Consider the following 21,890-nt stretch of genomic DNA (forward strand, 5'->3'; position numbering starts at 1 on the left):
GATATGGCAGGTACTTCGGGTAAACAGGCCCTTTAATAACTCCAGCCCAAGAGGATGGCTGATTTAAAATAAGACTTTACTCTGAGGAGTACATGGCTCAGGCACTGGAGAAGAAACAAGGATTACAACCCAAAACCATAGCCTGTTTGAACCCAGCAGCTGAGCAGACAAGGTGCACAGAGGTCCCCTTATTAACACATTCTTCCTGTACCTGCAGAAGACTGGGGGCCCAGGCTATAGCCATTAGGGTCCGCCCTGGCTGCTGTGTCTCTTAAAGCAACTGTATGTCAAAGCGACCATGCCTTGATGAGTGATGGGTCTGCCATGCAGCCCTTCCTTCCTTCATTACTGCTGTTGACCCATACTCCTTGGGTTTTCTACCAAAACCTGACGACTGAAGCGAAGCCAAAGAGCGTGTGGCTGAACTGGCCCTGCGTAGAAATAAACACTCGACGAATGCACGTCTGTCGCGTGAATGGCTGCGGGTGCACCTCAGTTGGCAGAGCGCTCACCTAAGATATACAGAGCCCCAGATCAGTCGCCAGCACCACGTAAACCAGACATGGTGGCGAGCGCCTGTAATCTTGGCACTTGGGAAGCTGAGGCAGGGAGGCTCTGGTGTTAAGGATTATCCTTGCCTACACAGTAAGCTCAGGGCAGCCTGGGCTACATCATAAGACCTTGTGCCAATTCAACAAAACCAAACACACATCTGCTAGGTGAACGAATGAGGTAAGAGATTGTTAGGAACTGGTCCAAGGCCCAGGAGTGACATATTGCCCCTGACCTGTGTCTTTCTGTCTTTCTAGCTTATCCACTCACCAAGTGTCCTCCCCCGACCATCCTTCCCAATGCTGAAGTGGTCACAGAGAACGAAGAATTCAACATAGGTACCACTGCCAAATGCCAGGGATCTCAAACCAGGGTAGCTGAGTGAGAAGACCCAGGAGGCTATGGGGACTAGGGTGATGACTGTATCTATGTAGAGGGAAACAGAGGCCCAGACCACGGGGCTAGCAGTGTTCTATCAGCCAAGTGCACCCCAAAAAACAAACCCTCTTCCTTCATCCAGCCCCAGAAAGAGGAGCTGGAAGCATGGCTTCCCTCTGCTGTTCAAAAGCTTTAAGATAGCCTAGAATTTCTTAGGAAGTAGCCAGACTGAGCTGGGGAGGGAAGCAGTTGTCTGGGTCATGGGGACAGCATGGAGCCCATGTGCGGTTACCTTCCAGGGACGTGGGTTTGAGGTCCTAAGGATGCCAACCCTTGTGAATCAGACTGCTCCAGGGGATGCCTCTGACCGTCTCTCTTGACAGGTGACATCGTCCGCTACAGGTGCCTTCCAGGCTTTACCTTAGTGGGGAGTGAAATCCTCACCTGCAAGCTGGGAACCTACCTGCAGTTCGAAGGCCCACCCCCAATATGTGAAGGTAATTACACTGACTGGCACCCCGACAGAGCCCTCTTCCTATCCCCAGCTCTCTGCTCAGTTCCCGCCCAATAAAAAGAGAACCCCATGTCAATGGTGTCTGATGGATGAGTTATGGAGTCAGAGTGAACGAGAGCCTTTGCAAGGACCCCACCTGTTCTGAGCTGGAGGCAGTAGAAGGGTCCTGTTTCTTACCTGGGCATTCTCTGTAGTTGGATACTGAGTGTTGGCATGGAAAAATTGGAATGTCACCCTGTTGCTGGGGTGTAGATGTACCCAACATCCTGTGTGTGTGACCCTGTAACCCCAGACCTCAGCTGCCCGCATCCCGACGCAGTGCCTGGAAAAGATGAACGCATGTTACCAGGTTACCCCAGCTCAGTCCAAACCCAACCCTTCCCCACCCCATAGCACCCAAGGAAACACAGAGCTGGTAATAACCCTGTAAACTGAGGACAGTGGTTGATCTTAGGCTGTGGGCTTTTGTGAGGAGTTGGAGGGCCGATGGCTTTAAGCATGTGAAGATGACATCTGACCCTCCCGGACTGCTGTGGGGTTGGAAAACTTGAACAGCTACCAGGGGCCCGGAGGAAGCTGACTCAGTCCTTGAAGCTTGCCTCAACCTCTGCCAAGCAAAGAGAAGAGCATTACCCAGGAAGTTGTTCCATGCAGACTGTTGTGGCACGTCCCTGTGTTCTGGGACAGAGCACCTCCCCAGTGCCTGGGGTGCACAGGGCTCCTCTGTACCAGCCTCTTCCCTCCCCTTGTGTTATGTCATAGGTCTTTCTCCTGTCCCTCCTCCTGTTTCTCCTCACCCTAGTCCTTCTCCTGTTTCTCCTCCTCCTGCTCCTCTTCCTCCACCTCCTCCTCCTCCTGATGCTCCTCCTGATTCTCATCCTCCTAATCCTCCTCCTCCTTCTCCTCCTGCTCCTCTTCCTCCACCTCCTCCTCCTGATCCTCCTCCTCCTTCTGATGCTCCTCCTGCTGCTTCTCCTGCTGCTCCTCCACCTCCTTCTCCTCCTGCTTCTTTCCCTCCTCCATCCCTACCCCTTCTTGCTTCTTCTCCTCCTGCTATTTCTCCCTTTTAGTGGTTCACACAGTCTTCATTGGGACAACAATGTTTTCTTTAACCACCTTAATGCTATGAATCTGGATACAGCCAACCCTGCTGGTCTCTCTGCTCCTCCGTTACCACCACCATCACTGTGCTGTGTTGAGACATTGTGCTACAGACTCTCTATACGTGGTTTGAAGTAGTGTAGCATAATGTTTTCTATGATACAACCATCCTCTGAGGGAGGGACTCCTTGCTTGTGTTGGAAAAGCTTTCACACTGAAAGGGAATAATTTATTGGGGGCCAGACAGGTTGCGAGTGCCTGTGTTCTCCTCCTGCTCCTAGATTTAGAGTTGGGCTCTGAGTTCAGGTGTGTTTGACATATGATCTGTGGCTTACTTCTGCACTCTTCTACCTTTGTACAGACTAAACCCATTTTGTGGAGTGATTCTTTGGGTATAGGAGGCCAAACTGTTGCATAAATAGACAGACAGACAGACTGACTGACTGACAGACTGACAGACAGACAGACTGACAGACAGACAGACAGACAGACAGACAGACACTTCCCCTCATCTACCTCAAATCCAGATAGCACCCACATCCAAGCTAGGAAGTGATTTGAACCAACTGACCTGCTGTGACTTCCCATAACACTGTCATGTTAACATGGAAACTTAAGTTACCTCCTGCCATGGGTCAGTACAATGGTAAATGTGAGGACCTGTGCGCCTTGGCAGTGACAGTTCTACTCCAAGGACAAGCTGATATCCCAGCCCTGTTGTGTCTCTATGCCATGTACATAGTACCTCTCTCTCTCTCTCCCAGTGCACTGCCCAACCAATGAGCTTCTGACAGACTCCACTGGTGTGATCCTTAGCCAGAGCTATCCCGGAAGCTACCCACAGTTCCAGACCTGCTCCTGGCTGGTGAGAGTGGAGCCAGAGTACAATGTCTCTATCACGGTGGAGTACTTCCTCAGCGAGAAGCAATATGATGAGTTTGAAATCTTTGACGGTGAGTCCCTCAAAGGCCACGCCGTTCCAGCTATAGCTACAACAGCTTTCTCCCAGCCCCTGGGGTTATTTGAGCTTCATTTTCCAATCAGAACGTTCTGAAGATACTACCTAATGTCTACCTCTACCATAGAAACCCAAGACCTGAGAATTGAATTGAATTCATGTGGCTGCCGATCGCTTAGAAGTCTAGGTCTGAATATCAGCCTGAATCCCTGAATACCAGCCAATATGTGGGTCCCAGCAGTAGCCCCTTGTGAAGAGTAGGCTTCCTCCAAAACCCAAGAAGGTGTCCCAAACTCCATACTGCTTCTCTAGTGTTGGGACGAGAGGTGCTATCATTTGCTGTTGGGTCTAGAGAAAACATCTCAGCATGTCCCAAACCAAGGAACCCTCAAAATACCATAGAAAACTTTGTAGGATTTTATCTCCTCTCCTCTGGAGCATATGAAAGTAGCTAAGATATCTCTATTAATTGTCCCAGTGATTTTTTTTAAAAAAAAATCCTATTTAAAGAACCAAGATGCTGCATTCTGCAGGATGCCCGGATCCTTCATCTCCTCTCACTGTATCATGATAAAAGTCAGGCTTCTTAACAGAGCCCTGGGACATAGCCATGAACGTACACTGTTGCCTACCTCACGCCCATGCAAACTGCTTCTTCTCCCCCTTCCTGACAACCTGGGGAAGAGCACATTGCGGATCCACAACCGCATTTCAAGTAACCAGGACTATGCCCATCTGCCCTGGTAAATGCCACAGGTGGTTTGCTACCTGAGGATCTTTGATTAAACGTGCACCCTGGGGTAGAAATGGCCTCTCATCTGCTGCTGCCCAACAGAACAGCCGTGGTTGGATTGGGATGCCCAGGTGTCAGCATCATTCCACATCCTGTATCCGGAGTCTTTAATAACCTCGGCTGTTCTCGTGTGTCCAGTGTTTATCTATACAAGTGAACTGTGGTGGGTCGGTCAAGAGAACAGCTATATACAACCGATGTCAGTTTCTGGGGTCCTTTTCGGGGAGAGGAAGACCCAGCCTCTCCTTTAGCCAAACTTCTGAATGAAGGGGCTGTGAGACCTGGCTTGAGTCTGTAAGATGGACAGACAGTTGACTCTTTCCCTCCGCGGCTGCTCTCTTCCCTTCCGGTGGCTGCTTTGCTCATGAATTCATACTATTTTATTTGCTCTTTTTGACTGCCCAGCTGGCTTGCCCTTAGGGGTAATGGCAGTCTGTGGGCCATCCCTGGGTCCCTAGGCTCCGTCCTTCCAGCTACCGACCCAGCCTTGCTACCCACTCCCAATTGTGACGCTCTTGCTTCAGCCCGTGACCTCCTGTTTCCCCCTGACCTCTGTGTCCCAGCGTCTTCTCATCCCCCTTACTCCCGAGGAGCCTGGTTTCATCAGCCACAAAGAATCTCCCCAGGCCTTCCCAAGGAGAAAGCTATCAAGCAGGAGGGTTGTTTTATTTCCCTCATGATAGAACTGTTCAAGTGTGTTGCTTCTCCTCACTTCGGGATCCCCATTCCTCCCCAGTTTGCCGCAGCAGCTCAAATGGCGCTACTTTGTTAAATGTAGTCCATTACTCTCCCAAGCTTCCAAGAACTGTCTCAACAGTGTATTGGAACCTTCGCTCACAGCCTTCCCCAGGACTATAAATCCTGGGTTATGAGTTTCCCAGATTTATATTGCGCTCCTTAGACCAGAGCCCTGAGACTCAATCCAGACATTTAAGGTAGGAAATAGGGGACTGCCCCTTCCTGGAGAGCCCAAAGGAGGAGGCATGTTGAAAGTGTTCTCACTTCTAACCCCGAGTGCCAACCCTTTCCTCTGGCTCTGTGGCTCTCTATTCATAGCTGTTCAATAAACAGAATTTCTGTATGGCGGGCACCATGCTATTTTTAGCACGCATAAGAGAAATTAGAAGAGGGTCCCGGTTTGAAAACCATCTCTCCCATCATCTACCTTCTTGACCCAGGCAACCAGCAAATAGATTTCATCTCACGGCCTGACCCCAGAGCACTGCTTCAGATAGGGATGAGCCAAAGAGAGTCAGTCCTTCAGCAAGGCCACCGGATGCAAAGTTGCATAGCCATCTGTACTCACACCTCCCTCTAGACCTAGAATGGCCTATAACCCTGTGTCTTTCTCACCCAAGGTCCCTCAGGACAAAGTCCTCTGCTGAAAGCTCTCAGTGGGAATTACTCGGCCCCCCTGATTGTCACCAGCTCCAGCAACTCTGTGTACCTGCGCTGGTCATCTGACCACGCCTATAACCGGAAGGGTTTTAAGATTCGGTATTCAGGTGAGTAGGTCACAAGTACCCCCGAGAAAGGCCTCGGAGCTGAAGCCCTTAAGAGTCTCACCTGAAGCAGCTAAAGACGCCATGGTCCATCTCCTCACCAAAATGGCAACCTCCCTTGTGTAGGTAGGGCTGCTCCTGCTCTGTTTCCCTCATCTGACACTGCCTAGGCTAGACAAGAGGAGTCTCCTACTTCTTCATGTCCAGGCTCCTCCCCCACCTCTAGCCACACCCCTTTCTTCTCATACTCCCACTCTGTGTCTCCAGGATTGTAACTACTCAATATGAGATCAGACTAGCCCCTTGGCCATTTGGGAGATATTGCTATAAGTCCTTTGACTGACTGACTGACTGACTGACTGACTGACTGACTGGCCGGCTGGCTGGCTGACTAAGACATACAATCACATAGGGTAGGGAGCAGAGGAAACACTCTACTGTTCTACAAGCCAGATCTCTTTCATTATTACTCTTTCACTAACAGATGCCAACTGGACACACTTGTGTACATGACATTCTGGTGCATATAGACAACCGTGGTGATCAAATTAGCACACTTATCTCCTCAAAGAAGTTTATGTCCTCATGCTGGGGACTGTTGAAATCCATTCTTCTACCAGTGGGAATGTATACTCAGTTCTTCATGAACTACAGCTGCTCATCTGTGCTGCAAAATATCGGAACTTAGTCCTTTCTATTTTTGTGGCCAATAACTAATCTCATTCAATCCTGCCTGCCTCCTACTGGTCCCAAGCTCTGGTGACCCCTGTCACACTCTCTCTCTATTTGTGTAAAATTGACTTGCCCTCGCTTTCACACATGAACGAGAACACACGGATTTGTCTTTCCATGACTCACTAACTTAACATTATGTCCTCCCCCTCCATATACGTTGCTGCAATTGACAGAAGTTCTTGTTTCTTTCTTCCTTCCTTTCTTTTTTTCTCTTTTGCAAGGCCATATTGTCTGGGCATGGTCAGATCAAAGGCCAGGCCTTTGATAAAAATTCCCCTGGGATACAATTATATGAAGAAAGGAGACTTTCTCTGAACTCTCTCTGTGGGCACCATGGATCTGCTTGACAAGCTGAAACCTTGGTGCCTGCTTTGAAGGGCCATCCAGTGAATTGCTGGCAGGGCTGCAAGGAATGCCTGCAGATCGTGGGAATCCCATCACACACCTGCATGCCAGACAAGGATTAGGTGAAGTTTTAAAGAATAGTGGTCGCAGGGAGCCAGGAATATAGCTCAGTCAGTAAGGTGCTTGCCACATAATCACAAGGACCAGAATCCAACCCCAGCACCTCTAAGAAGCCAGCTGGCTGCTATGGTGGCAGCACTAGTAATCCCACCCTACAGAAGCAGAGGCAGGAGGATTCCTGGAGCATTCTAGCCAGCCAGCTTAGCCTAACCAGTGAGCCCCAGGATGCAATGAGTGACTATGTCTCAAGAAACTAAGGTGGACAACATCATGAATGACATCTGAGTTGACCTCCACCTCCTCCACACACATGTGCGCACACACCTGCATGCACTGAAACACAGTTACAAAAACATGTGCGCACACACCTGCATGCACTGAAACACATGTACACACACATGTGTACATACTTGTATACACTGAAACACACAGACACACACATGATGTACATACATACCTGCATACACTGAAACATATATACACACACATGTGCACACACACCTGCATACACTGAAACACAGGTACACAAACATGTGCATACATACCTGCATACACTGAAACACATTTACACACACATGTGCACTCATTCCTGCATACACTCAAACACACAGACCCACACATGATGTGCACACACACCTGCATACACTGAAACACATACACACGTGGTCACACATACCTGTACTTGCGTACACTGAAACCACACACACACACACACACACACACACACACACAGAGGTCAGGAGAGATGTCATCAAGTTCTGCCTGAAGAAACATTTGTCCATATCTCCATGTGGGTCTCCTCATTGCAAGACCAGTCCACACTATGTGGACCCAGGGACGTTCTAAAAACCATGTAGTATGAGAACTACCCAGATGAAGTGAGGGGAGCTCTGCCTTTACTCTCTCAACATTCACTTCCTGTGTAGATCCCAGCCCCACTCTCCTCTCCCAGGTGCCCAGGGTTGGGGAAAAGATGACATCATGACCCCATGATCAGTGTCTGTCCTGCTACTTGCTGGCAAAAGGGTTGCTTGACCAAACACTTAACTGTTTGGGCCTCCACTTCCTCAAAATGAAAAAGAAACCCCAAGATCAGGGGAGTTCAGGGCGGTGTTCCTGGTGGCTGCTCCCGTGGAGGGAAGATGGCAGTTCCCTACCCCCCGCTTCTAAATTTGGAGCTAAGAGCTCTCACAGACTTCCCTTTGCCTTTCTGCTTAGAGACTGATATGTTTAGAAGTAATGAGTCGGTTGTAATTACAGCACTTAAGCCATGTAGAAAAGAAATTCATTACACAGTATGGCAATTAGTACTTAATAATTAAGATACAGCAGACGTGTGTAATGTACACCTGTGTCTTTCCCAGTGACTATGTGTGTTCTATATCTGGGATTCTCCATTCCGGGCTGAAGGTGGTACATAGGTTCAAGTTGTGCATGACAGAGACAATGGCTGGAGAACATGCATCTTTAAAACACCATTTCTGCCTGTACAGAGTCATGGTCTTCAGACAGGAAGGCCAAGGCTTCTCTGTGAGAGTGTGTGAGGATGGGGCCTGGTCCCCAATCCACTCATCCCTGTCTCCCTGGAAAGCCAGGGCAGAGATGCTCAGACAAATGGAGGCAGGCATGATGGGAAGCCCCTGGGTCATCCTTCCCACAACCACACAGAACCAATCAGAATTGGTCATTTTTCTCATTGCTTTGATAAAAGACCAGACAAAGTCAACTTACGGAGGAAGTGGCTTATCTTTGTCTTGGCCTGTGGTGTGAGGATACAGCATGTCAGGATGTTACTTGTCACAGGGATGGGAAGGTGATGGTATCTGGAGGAGCCTGAGGTGCCCAGGCACACTGTAGCCACAGTCGGTAAGCAGGGAGAGAGGGATGCTGGCTCTCAGTTCACTTTATCCTGTTTATTCAGCCTAGCCACCCATGGGCGGCTGCTGCCTGCATTTAGAGCGGACTTCCCACCTCAACTCATGCAGTGTAGGAACTCCCTCCCGCCCGTGCCCAGAGAGCTGTCTCCTAGGTTAATCTAGACCTTGCCAAGTTGTCAGTGACGACTCTCACACAACCTAAGGGCCCCTGGCAGGGTCTGGGGTGTGAGTTCTCCTCATCTGGGACTTTTCTCTACCTTCCCTAGCTATTGTATCCCCAGCACTGGAACAGCAGCTGGCACTTAAAGGACTCCTGAGAACCGTTTACTGGATAGATGGATGAAATATGTTAACTCATACGCTGGAGGGACAGGGAATAAGCCCTGGAGGGAAGTGTATATCCTAGACCCTTGGTGTCTGCAGCACAACAGAACAACAGAGAGCAACCATTTTTTGGGCACTAAGTGACCCACACTGTGCTGGGATGCTTAGCAGATGCTGCCTCTTTTTTAACATCATGTGGGCATCTATGAGGGTGGGGAGCACCTGTAAGAGTGGGAGCACCTATTGAGGGATGGGAGCATCTATGAGGGAGGGAAGCACCTATGAATGAGGGGAGTACCTATGAGGGAGGGGAGCACCTGTCAGAGTGGGGAGCACCTATGGAGGGAGGGGAGCACCTGTCAGAATGGGGAGCACCTATGAGGGAGGGGAGCACCTGTCAGAGTGGGGAGCATCTATGGAGGGAAGGGAGCACCTGTCAGCGGGGAGCACTTATTGCAGGGAGGAAACCAGAACTAAACGAGCTTCGGTGATTTGTCCTAAGTCACAAAAGCTGATGCCTGGTGGTGTCACGTATTTAGGAAACCCGTCCCACTGGGCCCTGCTTTACAAAGTTGCCTGCGGTTGCAAGGGCTTTGAAAGCAGCCTGGGCTGTGCTCAGGCAGAGAAGGGGCCGTCACAGCTCACAGAGCAGGTGGTTGTTGTAGTTTTTAGTTACCTTTTGTTTTGATTTGTTTTGTTTGATCTTGTTCTGGCTTTACTTAACTGGCGTTCAGCGTCAACCACTCGGGCCTTCGTAAATAGCAGAGAACTTGCCAATGGTAAAGGAAATACGATGGGGGAAGCGGCCAGGTAGGGGTTCAGCCTGCCTGCTCCACAGTAATACATGAGCCCTCCTCCACTAAGCCTCCTCTCCTTCCTCAGCCCCCTACTGCAGCCTGCCTAAGGCTCCGCTCCATGGCTTCATCCTGGGCCAGACAACCACCCAGCCGGGCGGCTCCATCCACTTCGGCTGCAACACAGGCTACCGTTTGGTGGGACACAGCATGGCCATCTGTACACGGCACCCCCAAGGCTACCACCTATGGAGTGAGGCCATTCCTCTCTGTCAAGGTGAGCAGCGGGGACTGAAGTAGCAACCAGGTGGCTCAGCTCCAAGTCACCTCGGGCTGGTCTTAGGCCACGTGTGAGTCTCCCAGGGTTTGGTGACAGAGCATTCCCTCAGCAGACATTTACTGAGGGTCTGTACATCTCCATCTCTGGGTATGACGGATGAATGGGCTCTGTTTCCAGCACCACGGGAGAGATAGTGATGAGACAGGAAGTGACCAGAAGAGTAAGTTCTATACTGGGGTGTTAGAAGGTGGTAAGAAGGGACCTGCCTCTTCCTAGCCGCTAAGAATTCCCAAGGCAGGGGGCGTGGGGGTTAGCTCCTGAAGCAAACGAGTCAAGCAGACCCCTGAAATGTCTCATTCAGTTCCCACGCGTCGCCTCTTAGAATTTCTGAATGCTCTCCGCTAATAAGAATGTATGTTCCTGTCCTGATGAAATATCTTGCTTCATATAATTCAATAAACACTAATAAAAAGTGAAGTCATAGAGGCTGGAGTGATGGCCCAGTCAGTAAGGTGCTTGCCTTGCAAGCATGGGACCGGAGTTTGATCTTGCAGAACCCAAAGAGATAAGCCCAGGGTTATAAATACACATGTGCTTGTGGCCCCACTGCTGTGGAGATAGAGGCTCTGAGGGGCCTGACCTCCTGGGTGAGCTCCAGGCAGAAGAAAGACGCTGCCTGAGAATCTAAGATGGTACCTGAGGGGACAACAGTTAAGGCTGTCCTCTGGCTTCCACCTGAACACACATACATGCTAAAATAAAGCAATAATACACTTCCAGACTAGAAATGGAGTCCTAGTCCAGAGTCTCTGGAAATTCTGGAAAACTTAGCAGAGTCGGATATCATTGCTGGCCACCACGGTGGGCTGGTCTTCCACCACAGCTTATCTGGATCGGAAGGAAGGAGGCCTGGGCTTTAGACTCATGGCCGTGAGGACAGTGATTTAAGGTGGTATCGGGTATTCAAACTCTTCTTTCTTGCTTTCTTGCTTTCTTCCTTCCTTCCTTCCTCCCTTTCTTTCTCTCTTTCTTTCTTTCTTCCCTTCTTTCTTTCTTTCTTTCTTTTTTTCTGCGACCCGCCCATTAATATATCAGCTCACTGCCATGCTGCTGCACATGTCTGAGGCGCCACCTGGACACCCCATTTATTCGAAGTCCTTCGTTTCCCATGTAAATGCCGTGGTTTGCATGTTGGTTTTGGTGGAGAAGACCCTCAAGTAAACTTCCCAGCTAGGATTTCCGAGTCTCTCAGTGTGGCAGTCTTGCCCTCGTGTGCTTGTTAGGGTGACTAGCTTAAATTAAATTCTAGATTATGAATAATTCCATCCGCTAGTCTGAAGGCTTTATTCAATTTTCTTTGGATTGCTGATGCGGGCGATGGGAAGTCTGAGGTCAGACCGATTCCCATTCTTCACTCGGTTTCCCTCTACCCCACAATGGCTCCCTTTGTGCTCCCTTTGTTCCTTTTCAACCTGAAGACTTGTGTCTGTCTTCAGCTTCCGGAAGTGTTCACGTAGGATAATTCCACTCTCTGCTCTCTTTCCAGAGCTCTGAACAGTTGGATGTTGGATCTCACAGACGGATCCTTTCCATTTTAGTCCTTTTTTGCTTGTTTTCCGTCTGTCTCTTGGGTCTTTATTCTGGGACCTTCGTTATTCATGATTTCTGGCATCTTGTTATCTGTTTGACAGTTCGAAGGAGCCCTTCCTTCGTTGTCTTCCTTCAGAGAGCTCTGTTCCCATTTCCTGGATGTCCTATGCCACCTATTCCTCTCAAGATACCACCAACCGACGAGTTCAGTGACCCCATAGCTCCCCTTTCCTGAATTAGCTCTGTTTCCGAATGGCGTTTTTCATGCCCCACCCCCAAGGTGTCTGGTCTAATGTTGAGCACGGCTGGTTTTCTTCCACTGTGCAGTAACATTTGATTGTATTTAAAAGTAAAAGCTAGGAAGCAGTTGGGTGAGTTCCATTATTTTGTGTAACTTTCTTTGCCGGTGAGGTTTCTCCCATGAGTAAAACCTGAATCTGGGTGTACAGCAGGGATGAATGGACACCCATCCCATGGAGAGACCCTAAATTCTATGGGACAGTGAGAGAGATGGCTTAGTGGATACAGACACTTGCCACTGAGCCTGACAAGCTGAGTTTGACCCACGTGATCCCCATGGTAGATGAAGAGAACCAATCCCTGCAGGCTTTCCTCCGACATCCCCGTGCATGCAGGTGTGCGTGCACATGAGTGCTCGTGTGTGTGTGTCTGTGTGTGTGTGTGCGTGCACATGAGTGCATGTGTGTGTGTGTGCATGCACATGAGTTCCCGTCTGTGTGTGTGCATGCACATGAGTTCCCATGTGTATGTGTGTGTGTATGTGTGTGTATGTGTGCACATGAGTGCTCGTGTGTGTGCATGTGAGTGCTAGTGTGTGTGTGCATGCACATGAGTTCCCATCTGTGTGTGTATGTGTGTGTGTATGTGTGTGTGCACATGAGTGCTTGTGTGTGTGGGTGCATGTGAGTGCTAGTGTGTGTGTGTGCATGCACATGAGTTCCCATCTGTGTGTGTATGTGTGTGTGTGCACATGAGTGCTCGTGTATGTATGTGTGTACATGAGTGCTTTTGTGTGTGTATGTGTGTGTGCATTTGAGTGTTCATATGTGTGCATGCACACACACGTACACAAATTAAATAAAGTGCAGTAAGAACTTTTATTAAGAAAAGTACCAAAAAAGAAAGAAAGAAAGAAAGGAAGGAAGGAAGGAAGGAAGGAAGAAAGAAAGAAAGAAAGAAAGAAAGAAAGAAAGAAAGAAAGAAAGGAAGGAAGGAAGAAAAGTACCCCTTGGAAGGCTAACCCCCACCTTGGCATTCCTGACTCGCTCAAGAAATTCTGTCCCCACACCCTAAGGAAGAGGGGACACTTGGTTCTTCTCAGCAAGCTGAGGCTTGAGGCTTCACATTCCCCTGTGGGGCAGAACAGAAGAAAGTCTGACCTTGTGCCTCTTTCCTGTAAGTCTTGAGCTGCAGCCCTGGCCCTACATTTAATCTGTGAACGCCTATCTATCTCCACTCTACCCTCCGATGTGTCCTTTCCTAATATCCCTGGCGATGGCTCTCCTGTTGTCTTTCCTTAGAGGGTTTTCGTTTGTTAGTTTCTACTGTACGTTTTAAGGTCCTTAATGGGAAAGATGAAAATGTTATGTTCTGTACAGCTTGAGTCAGAAATGCTCATGACATCCCTTCTCCCTTGCTAGCTATATCCTGTGGTCTCCCTGCTGCCCCCAAAAATGGAATTGTGTTTGGCAAGGAGTACACAGTGGGAACTAAGGCTGTGTACAGCTGCAATGAAGGCTACCACCTCCAGACGGGTGCTGAGGCCACCACAGAGTGTCTGGACACTGGCCTGTGGAGCAACAGCAATGTCCCCCCACAGTGTGTCCGTGAGTCCGAGGGGCGTGGGGGCAGGGGGCAGGAGAAGCCGGATATACAGCTGAAAAGATGCCCTTAAGGAGTGGGCTTTAAGTTCAGTAAAGAGCAGAAAGTCTGCATGGAAAGGAGGGGGTAGGAGACCCAGGGAGGACAAGCGTGGGCATCTATCTATTCCCATGGTCCCCATTGTAACTTACTCTGAACACTGAAGGACCATCATGCTCTGGGGCGTTTTCATAAACTATCATGGCACTCGGAATGACCCAAACGCTGCATGAATGTCCCTTGATCTCAGCCCTCTGATGTGGTAATTTGGAGGACCAAAAGACAAATAGGCAGCCCAATGAGACGGATTTAGTCCAATGATACAGATTTGGGTTTTGTTGTCCCATTAAAAGTGTACATACATACACATATTACCTTTATATTATATTTTAGAATCAAGAAAATTTAAATAAATATCCAGATTTCTGGCTTTTCCAGCTAGGGCTATACCTCAATTCACAGAGTGCTTGCCCAATATAAACCATGGGTGGTAGGACATCTGTAACCCCATCACCCCAGGATTGAAGACAAGAGGATCAGAAGTTCAAAGCCACCCTTAGCCTTGGCTATTTGAGAATCATCCAAAAGAGAAAGGGGGTGGGGGAACAGTTCTAAAATCTGACCAAATAGAATGTGCAGCCCATAGCCAGTAGGTAATGCCAGCGAAACACAAGTCTTACTACTTTCTTTTACAGATCTGGACCCCCACTCACACCCCTCCTCCCCTCTTCATTCATCAGTGATCAAACCTGCCTAGGACCGAATGTTTCCCAATTCATCATTACCACCTTGAGTTTCCTCAGTCCCTTGTTCTAGACCCCTGTGATGTCTTCCATAACCAGTTAGCTAACTCTCTTCCCTGCCCCTTGTTTCCCCAGCTGTGACCTGTCCTGATATCAGCAGCATCAGTGTGGAGCATGGCCGGTGGAGGCTCATCTTTGAGACCCAGTATCAGTTCCAGGCCCAGCTGATGCTCATCTGTGACCCTGGCTACTACTACACAGGCCAAAGGGTCATCCGCTGCCAGGCCAACGGTAGATGGAGCCTGGGGGAGTCTATGCCCACCTGCCAAAGTAAGCCGGGGAAGGACATATGGGCCCATTCGTGTGGTGTTTCCTACCCGACCCATTTCAGACATACAATAGATTGAGGGGTTCCCCACCACCAGTGAGTGCAGCACACCATTTTTTGACATTCACCCAGAATCTGGAGCTGGGAAAGTCTTGCTTCTTAGCTCTCTTAGTTAGGGTTTTACTGCTGTGAACAGACACCGTGACCAAAGCAAGTCTTATAGGGACAACATTTAATTGGGGCTGGCTTACAGGGTTAGAGGTTCAGTCCATTATCATCAAGGCAGGAACTTGGCAGCATCCAGGCAGGCACGGTGTAGGGAGAGCTGAGAGTTCTACATCATCATCTGAAGGCTGCTAGCAGAATACTGATTTCCAGGCAGTTAGGAGTAGGGTCATATAAGTCACACCCCAGCGACACACCCACTCCAATAAGGCTACACCTACTCCAACAAGACCACACCTCCAACAAGGCCACACCTACTCCAACAAGGCCATACCTCCAACAAGGCCACACCTACTCCAACAAGGCCACACCTCCAACAAAGCCACACCCACTCCAACAAGGCCACACACCCCTAACCGTGCCACTCCCTGAGCATATACAAACCATCCCATTTGCACCGTGTCATCTTAGGAAAGGCTCCCTGTTAAAGAACCTCCAGCTCAGAATGCACTGATTAATTCATTCTTTGTGGCCCACCTATATGCCAGGTACCAGAAAGGTACAAAGATAACAGTGTGTGGCTTGCTGGGAGATGGCTCAGCAGAGAAACAGTTTGCCATGCAAGTGGGAGGACGTAGTTCAGATCCCCACAACACTCGTGAAGGCAGCTTGTGATACTGAGTGCACCTGTGATCCCAGCACTCCCATGACAAGGCTGGAGGCAGAGAGAGGAGAATCCATGGAAGATCAGGAGCCAGATACAGGGTGTGTACAGGAAGTAAGAGAGGAACATAGAGGACCACCTAAGTCTGTCTGCCTCGTCTTCACTGTTAATCACTTTTCTTTGGTTCTTTGGGTCTCAAAGGCCATTCCTCGAGACCAGGGTGAAAGTGTGTGTTCTTGGGATCACTTGCAGAAGGGAAAGGAAAGCCATAGGCCCTATAGTGTAATACACTACCTGTTTGTCTGTCTCAGGACTGGTTTATTGAGCATTTTATGATCTTTTCAGTCATCTCCTGTGGAGAGCTCCCCACACCCCCGAGTGGACACCGCATTGGAACAATGTCTGTCTATGGGGCAACTGCCATCTTCTCCTGCAATTCCGGATATACACTGGTAGGCTCCAGGGTGCGGGAGTGCATGTCCAATGGACTCTGGAGTGGCTCCGAAGTCCGCTGCCTTGGTGAGTGGTCCTCCAAGCCCACCCAACCTGCTTACTCTCAAAAAGTACTTACTCCAAGCACCAACTTTGCGGCATCCACTATGACTAGAGCCAGAGAGTAGCTTCCCTTGGGGAACTTGAAAGAACGAGACCAGCCTCTGGGGGACCATACTTTAATCAGAAGGACAACCCGCTCATCTAATTATCCCCTAAGATGGCCAGTGTAGCATTCTTATAATGCACCCAAAATATTCTTTGTATTATATAGTAGAGAATTATTTTAAATGCACCCATTTGTTAATATGTATGCACATTATAATACACACATACATATGCACTAGGCAAACAAGAGCTTACTAAGGAGAAATTTTTCATTGCTCCCAGGGCTAATGTACTCCCTGACTGAGCCTAATCTAAGATCTCTTTCCTATTATTTTTTTCTGGCTTCTCTCAGCTCCAGAAGAGGGTCTCAGCCATGCATGCCTGATTGAATGATCTGTTCCTGAAATACACACTAGTGACCTCCAGGTCACAGAAGGTCATGACCAGTAGTCACCTTCTCAGGCACTGGTTTGGGGTACAGTTATGAACTACTGCTACCTAGTCAAAGGGACCAAAGGAATGCCAGGGATCTACTGTGCCCAAGCTTCCTTTAATGAAAGTAACACGGTGAGATGTCACTCAAAAAGAAAGACACATTTGGCCAAGCATCTGCCTTTGCGTGGTTGTCATCAGCAGTATAAGCTATGATGGCTTCATTTGGGCCCTGGTGCTCAATAGGCAGTAGGTACCCAGGGAATGGTCCTTGTGTCAGCTTTCTATCAGACAGGACAAGATACCTAAGATAATCCATTTACAGACAGGAGAGATTAATCACAGAACTCACAGTTCTGGAATTGTTGGCCCACAATCACTTGTCGCCCACCGTCTTTGGACTGTGGTGAAGCAGAATACGTCACGGCATAATCAGAGGCAGGGGAATTCTGCTTCCTGGGCATGACCTAGCATCCTCCCAACCTCCTCAAGGCTGGGCACCAGGCTTCTAATGCATGACACTATGGGGGACTTACTCAAACCAATCACAGAGACTGAAAAATGTGGTAACTCCCCATCTGTGTACAGACACAGAAGCAGGACCCAGGAAAGAATGGTCATGGCTGATGGGGGTGAGGGGGTCACCAAGCCCACAGTTCTGTTACTGTCAAGTAAGGACTTCCCAAACTCACTCCTGGATCACTGTTCTCTAGGGGAGGTAGGACAACGGAGCATGGCTGAGTACTTGGCCCTTTCCCTCCCACCCCAGCTAAGCTCTGCCCCACTCTCTAGATGTTACTCTGTGGTTGACTCTCTTCCCCTATCCCACCAAAGCTGGACACTGTGGGACCCCAGAGCCCATTGTCAACGGACACATCAACGGGGAAAACTTCAACTACCGAGGCAGTGTGGTGTACCAGTGCAGGGCTGGCTTCCGCCTGATCGGCATGTCTGTGCGCATCTGCCAACAGGATCATCACTGGTCGGGCAAGACCCCTTTCTGTGTGCGTAAGTATGTCGGCCACTCTCCCTAGCCATGGGGCTGAGTCAACACGGACTTCCTCCCTTTGCCTCCTGATTAGGTTAGCTAAAGGTGGTGTACTTTCTTCTCCTCCCCCAAAGATGTGGGCACTGCATCTATTTCTTCTATGCCGTCCTGAACTACGGGTTTTATTATTCCCTTGTGACTTCTGATTTACATTTTTTGTTGGTTTTCTAGTTTGTATGTGAATCGCATTACACACACGTGCACATACAGTAAGCAAACGGCAAGCATATACAAAAAAAGCTCACTCGTTTTCAGTCTCTCACTTTGTGTTATTTTTTATGTGGAACTACAAAATTTCTTATGCTCAACTATTTTAATTATACCTCATATATACGAGTAATAAATGTTTATTATTTTTAGAAGCTTAATTTCTCATTTATTGCCCACCCCTAAACTCAGAAGATTTTCTTCTTTTTTTTTTCATTTTTTTTTTTCGGAGCTGGGGACCGAACCCAGGGCCTTGCGCTTGCTAGGCAATCGCTCTACCACTGAGCTAAATCCCCAACCCCAACTCAGAAGATTTTAATAATTTTTTAAAATTTCTAAGCCAAAGGACCTTTTTTGCTTTTATTTTATATACGTTTTATGCACAATAATTCTATTTCTTGCAATTTACTGATGCTTTCCTCCTGAATAAACAGCTAGTCGATTGTTATGAATATTCCATTTACACTTGAGAAGGAAAGCATCGTGGATAATTCTGCTGTATCTATGGGCACATGTACTCCTAAGATGTACTTTATAAATGATGCCCTTCACAGTTTCTTCCCGATTTTGCCCCCATGAAAGACATGTTTGAAGTGTTCCGTTACCAGTGTGTTGGCATTTTTCCTTACATTTCCTGCGGGTGGTTGCCATGTTCTGTGGTGTGAATATATGCAGAGCTCTCAGACCCCTGTAGCGAATCGTAACTCCTCACCTTTAGCAGGATCTCCTTCGTCACACTTAATGCTCTTCAACCTGGATTTTATTTTACTCTTCTTGATTTCAGACTTAGAATTCCAACTTCCACACTTGTCCCCAGGACACCTTTGACTAGCCCTCAATGGCAGGCACGTCTATTAAACTGCACTCTTGCATGCTGTCTTTTTTTTTTTTTTTTTTTGGTTCTTTTTTTCGGAGCTGGGGACCGAACCCAGGGCCTTGCGCTTCCTAGGCAAGCGCTCTACCACTGAGCTAAATCCCCAACCCCTTTTGCATGCTGTCTTAATTGCTGTGAAGGGATACCATGACCAAGACAACTCTTGTAAAGGACAACATTTAAATAGGACCAGCTCACAGTTTTAGAGGTTTAGTCCATTATCATCATGGCTGGAAACATGGCAGCATCCAGGCCCGCGTGGTGCTGGAGAAGGGGCTGAGAATTCTTCATCTCTGTCCACAGGCAGTGGAAGAGAGCTGTCTTCTGAAGGCAGCCAGGAGAGTCTCTCTTCCTCATTGGCTGGAGCTTGAACACTAGGAAACCTCAAAGCCTGCCTACTGGGTGACACACTTGCTCCAACAAGGCCACGCCTCCTAACTGCGCCACTTCCTGTGGGCCAAGCTCTTTCAAACCACCACACAAGCCAATATGAAAATCTTCCTGCTCGTAGATTAAAGTCATTCATATAGGGGGGATATGCCTTACATGTTCAGTCCTAATGCTCTTATGTTCTCTGTCGTCACAGTCTGTTCTCTTTGTTGTTGCCATTTCCACTTATCGAGCTGTAATGCTGTCAGTTCCCCTTTTTTTCTATTCAAATCTTTATTGCCTAGTTGGCCAACACTAGAATCCATGAACTTTCACATAATGGCTACACCACATGTTCCTCTCTCCCATTTCCATTCTCGGGGGCATTTCTCCTACTCTGTCAGGGCTGAGAACATGTGTCATGGAATTCATGTATCATAATTCTATTCCTTTTCCTATCTTTGCTTCATTCTTGAACCTACATTTAAATTCATCATCAACACTGCTGAAGCATCCCAGTTACTCCTTAGTAGGGTCAAGTCTAATCTTTAGTAGTCAGTATAACCCTTAGCATAGTATTCTTCAAGTTCCTCCATGGGTTGTGGTGCTGGTGGTGGTGGTTTTGGTTTTTAGCGTGTGTATGTGCTGCTGTATGTGTGTGTGTGTGTGTGTGTGTGTGTGTGTGTGTGTGTGTGTCCCCTGCAGATCCAACAGATGACCTGGTGTGTATACTCCATAAACACTTTACCACTAAAGCTGCATTCCCAGTCCTTGGTATTTTAGGATGGGGGTCTGCTTATGTCACCTCAAATATGCAATCCTTTCCTTCCACCTGGTGTAATAGGTGTGAACCAACTCGTACTTGAATATTTAAAACTCTGTTCTTTCCTTGTCGTTTGAAAGGCAGCAAGATTGGTCATAAAATCCTTGACCACAAGTTAATTTGTTTGATTTTCTGAAATTAGTCCTCCATCCTACATTTTTCAGTGTATGTTTCTGAGTACATGTGTATGTGTGTGTGTGTGTGCACATACATGAGCATTTCCTCTGTGTGTGTATGCACACATGTGAACATTCCTGTGTGTGTATGTATGTATACTTCAACTTTTTTTTTAAAAAATTGTACTTATTTAAGCCTATTTCAGGATGCATTTTCATAGAGAAATGATGGCAACTGTCAAGTATATTACAGTTCACCTCCTTTCCTTTGTGGGTATGTGGTGAGCATACCCAACCTCCACTCTCTTGGGAATTCTCCAATGTACAATACAGTGTTGTATTGTTAACTGCAGACAGGGTGCTGCACACTGGATCCCTCGACTTTGCTGCCCTGTCCTATGCCACTACAACTCTGAATCGAGACACCAGCATTTCCTTTACCCACTTGACCCTCCCCTGAGTAGCCACCGATCTACACTCTGAGCAATCAGCTTTTAGAAGTACAATATTAGCCTCGCTCTGGGTGGTCCTCAGGAAGGTTCTGGCTGTTTTTCACTTGGTCCCTCAAGTCTAATATTTCTACGAGGACTGAATGCTGCAAGACAACTTCTCTGGATATCCCGTGGTTCTCTAAATGTATCTATTCTGCTCTTATTCCTCAAGCACTCTCTGGATTACAGTTTAAGATCTGGCTCCGGGCTGCTGTGCCTGGACACTTACATTCTTCAACTTCCAAGCAATTTAAAGCCCGTGGCAGTCCCTGCCTTGGTTTCCGCAGACTTGGGTTTTCTGTTCTTTTATTTGTTCTTGTAAATTTGCATTTGGGGGGAATTTACGTGGCCACCATTATCCTCTGAGTCTGCAAGTAATTTGGAAAATTCTTCACTTTTTAGAGTTCCCTAAAGTGAGCCTTTATGTAAAAGGCAAGGCTTTGTTCCGAACTGTTATGGGGAAAAGTTTTCTTTTTAATTGCTGTTCGTCTAGCTCCTCACTCACAGCGCAGGCCACAGAGAAGCAGGTTGTTCCACAACAGTGTCTGAAATCACTCTTAGGGACCTCTTCAGTGTTGGCTTTACAGAAGGTGAGACCCATCCACATCCAGCTGTCCCTTCTGACGTGTCAAGACAAAACCTTTCACGGCACCCAGGAGCTCCAGGGGAAATGCCTGAATGGAGAATGCCTCCCTAACCCAGAGATGCTCCTTGTTAGACGTGGGTCAGAGTCAAAGGTGTTGAGATAAGAACCCGGGCTTTCATCCTTCCGAACCACCATGCCTGGCACAAACAAGTTTTGGTTCCCGATTTCAGAAGTGGTGGGAAGGGTAAGGTGGAGCCCAGCTGTTCACATCAGAGCAACCAGGAAGCAAAGAAAGGCAGTACAGCAAGAAGCCAGAACCCTGAGGAAAAACCCTTAATGATGGACTTCCTCCAACTAGACCGAGCCTCTTCCTTTGCACCATCTCCCAGCTGCCATAGGGTGATCATTCCATCGAGGGCTGGCTAACCAGGTCATTGGGTCAGAGCCCTCCTGACCTCATTTCTGGCACACCCTCAGAGGCATGCAGACATGCTTTTCTGAGCCCCTGAGAGTTTCTCCAGTTCAAGTCAGGTATCACAACTGTCTACTCCAGTCACCTTACTCTCTCTCATTGGCAGCAAAGGCCACTGCAGTTTGAGCCAAGTTCTGCACCACCACCACCACCACCCAGTGTTTCTCTGCTCCAGCTAAAGAGAACCCCCTCATGAATAGAAGCCCTTGACCTAAGCCCCACTACCAG

The 21,890-nt window shown here is 48.3% G+C and overlaps 1 protein-coding gene across 7 annotated transcripts in view; it reads left to right on the forward strand.

Moving 5' to 3' along the window:
• Csmd2 (CUB and Sushi multiple domains 2) overlaps window positions 1-21,890 on the forward strand; it is a 569,993-nt gene that overhangs the window by 508,038 nt on the left and 40,065 nt on the right. For 6 of the 7 annotated variants that reach the window (XR_010066640.1, XR_010066641.1, XR_010066642.1 and 3 more), the window contains 9 exons: window positions 810-890; window positions 1,314-1,427; window positions 3,310-3,498; window positions 5,655-5,801; window positions 10,082-10,270; window positions 13,525-13,710; window positions 14,623-14,817; window positions 15,990-16,163; window positions 17,511-17,684. Coding sequence is in view for 1 of the 7 variants with exons in the window: in XM_063288624.1 (XP_063144694.1) it covers window positions 810-890; window positions 1,314-1,427; window positions 3,310-3,498; window positions 5,655-5,801; window positions 10,082-10,270; window positions 13,525-13,710; window positions 14,623-14,817; window positions 15,990-16,163; window positions 17,511-17,684 (1,449 nt within the window). In the remaining 6 variants the exon portion in view is untranslated. The remainder of the gene's footprint in view (window positions 1-809; window positions 891-1,313; window positions 1,428-3,309; window positions 3,499-5,654; window positions 5,802-10,081; window positions 10,271-13,524; window positions 13,711-14,622; window positions 14,818-15,989; window positions 16,164-17,510; window positions 17,685-21,890) is intronic. The other variant, XR_010066645.1, reaches the window with a different exon arrangement.

Source organism: Rattus norvegicus, chromosome 5, assembly GCF_036323735.1.
Source record: "Rattus norvegicus strain BN/NHsdMcwi chromosome 5, GRCr8, whole genome shotgun sequence".
NCBI lineage: Eukaryota > Metazoa > Chordata > Mammalia > Rodentia > Muridae > Rattus > Rattus norvegicus.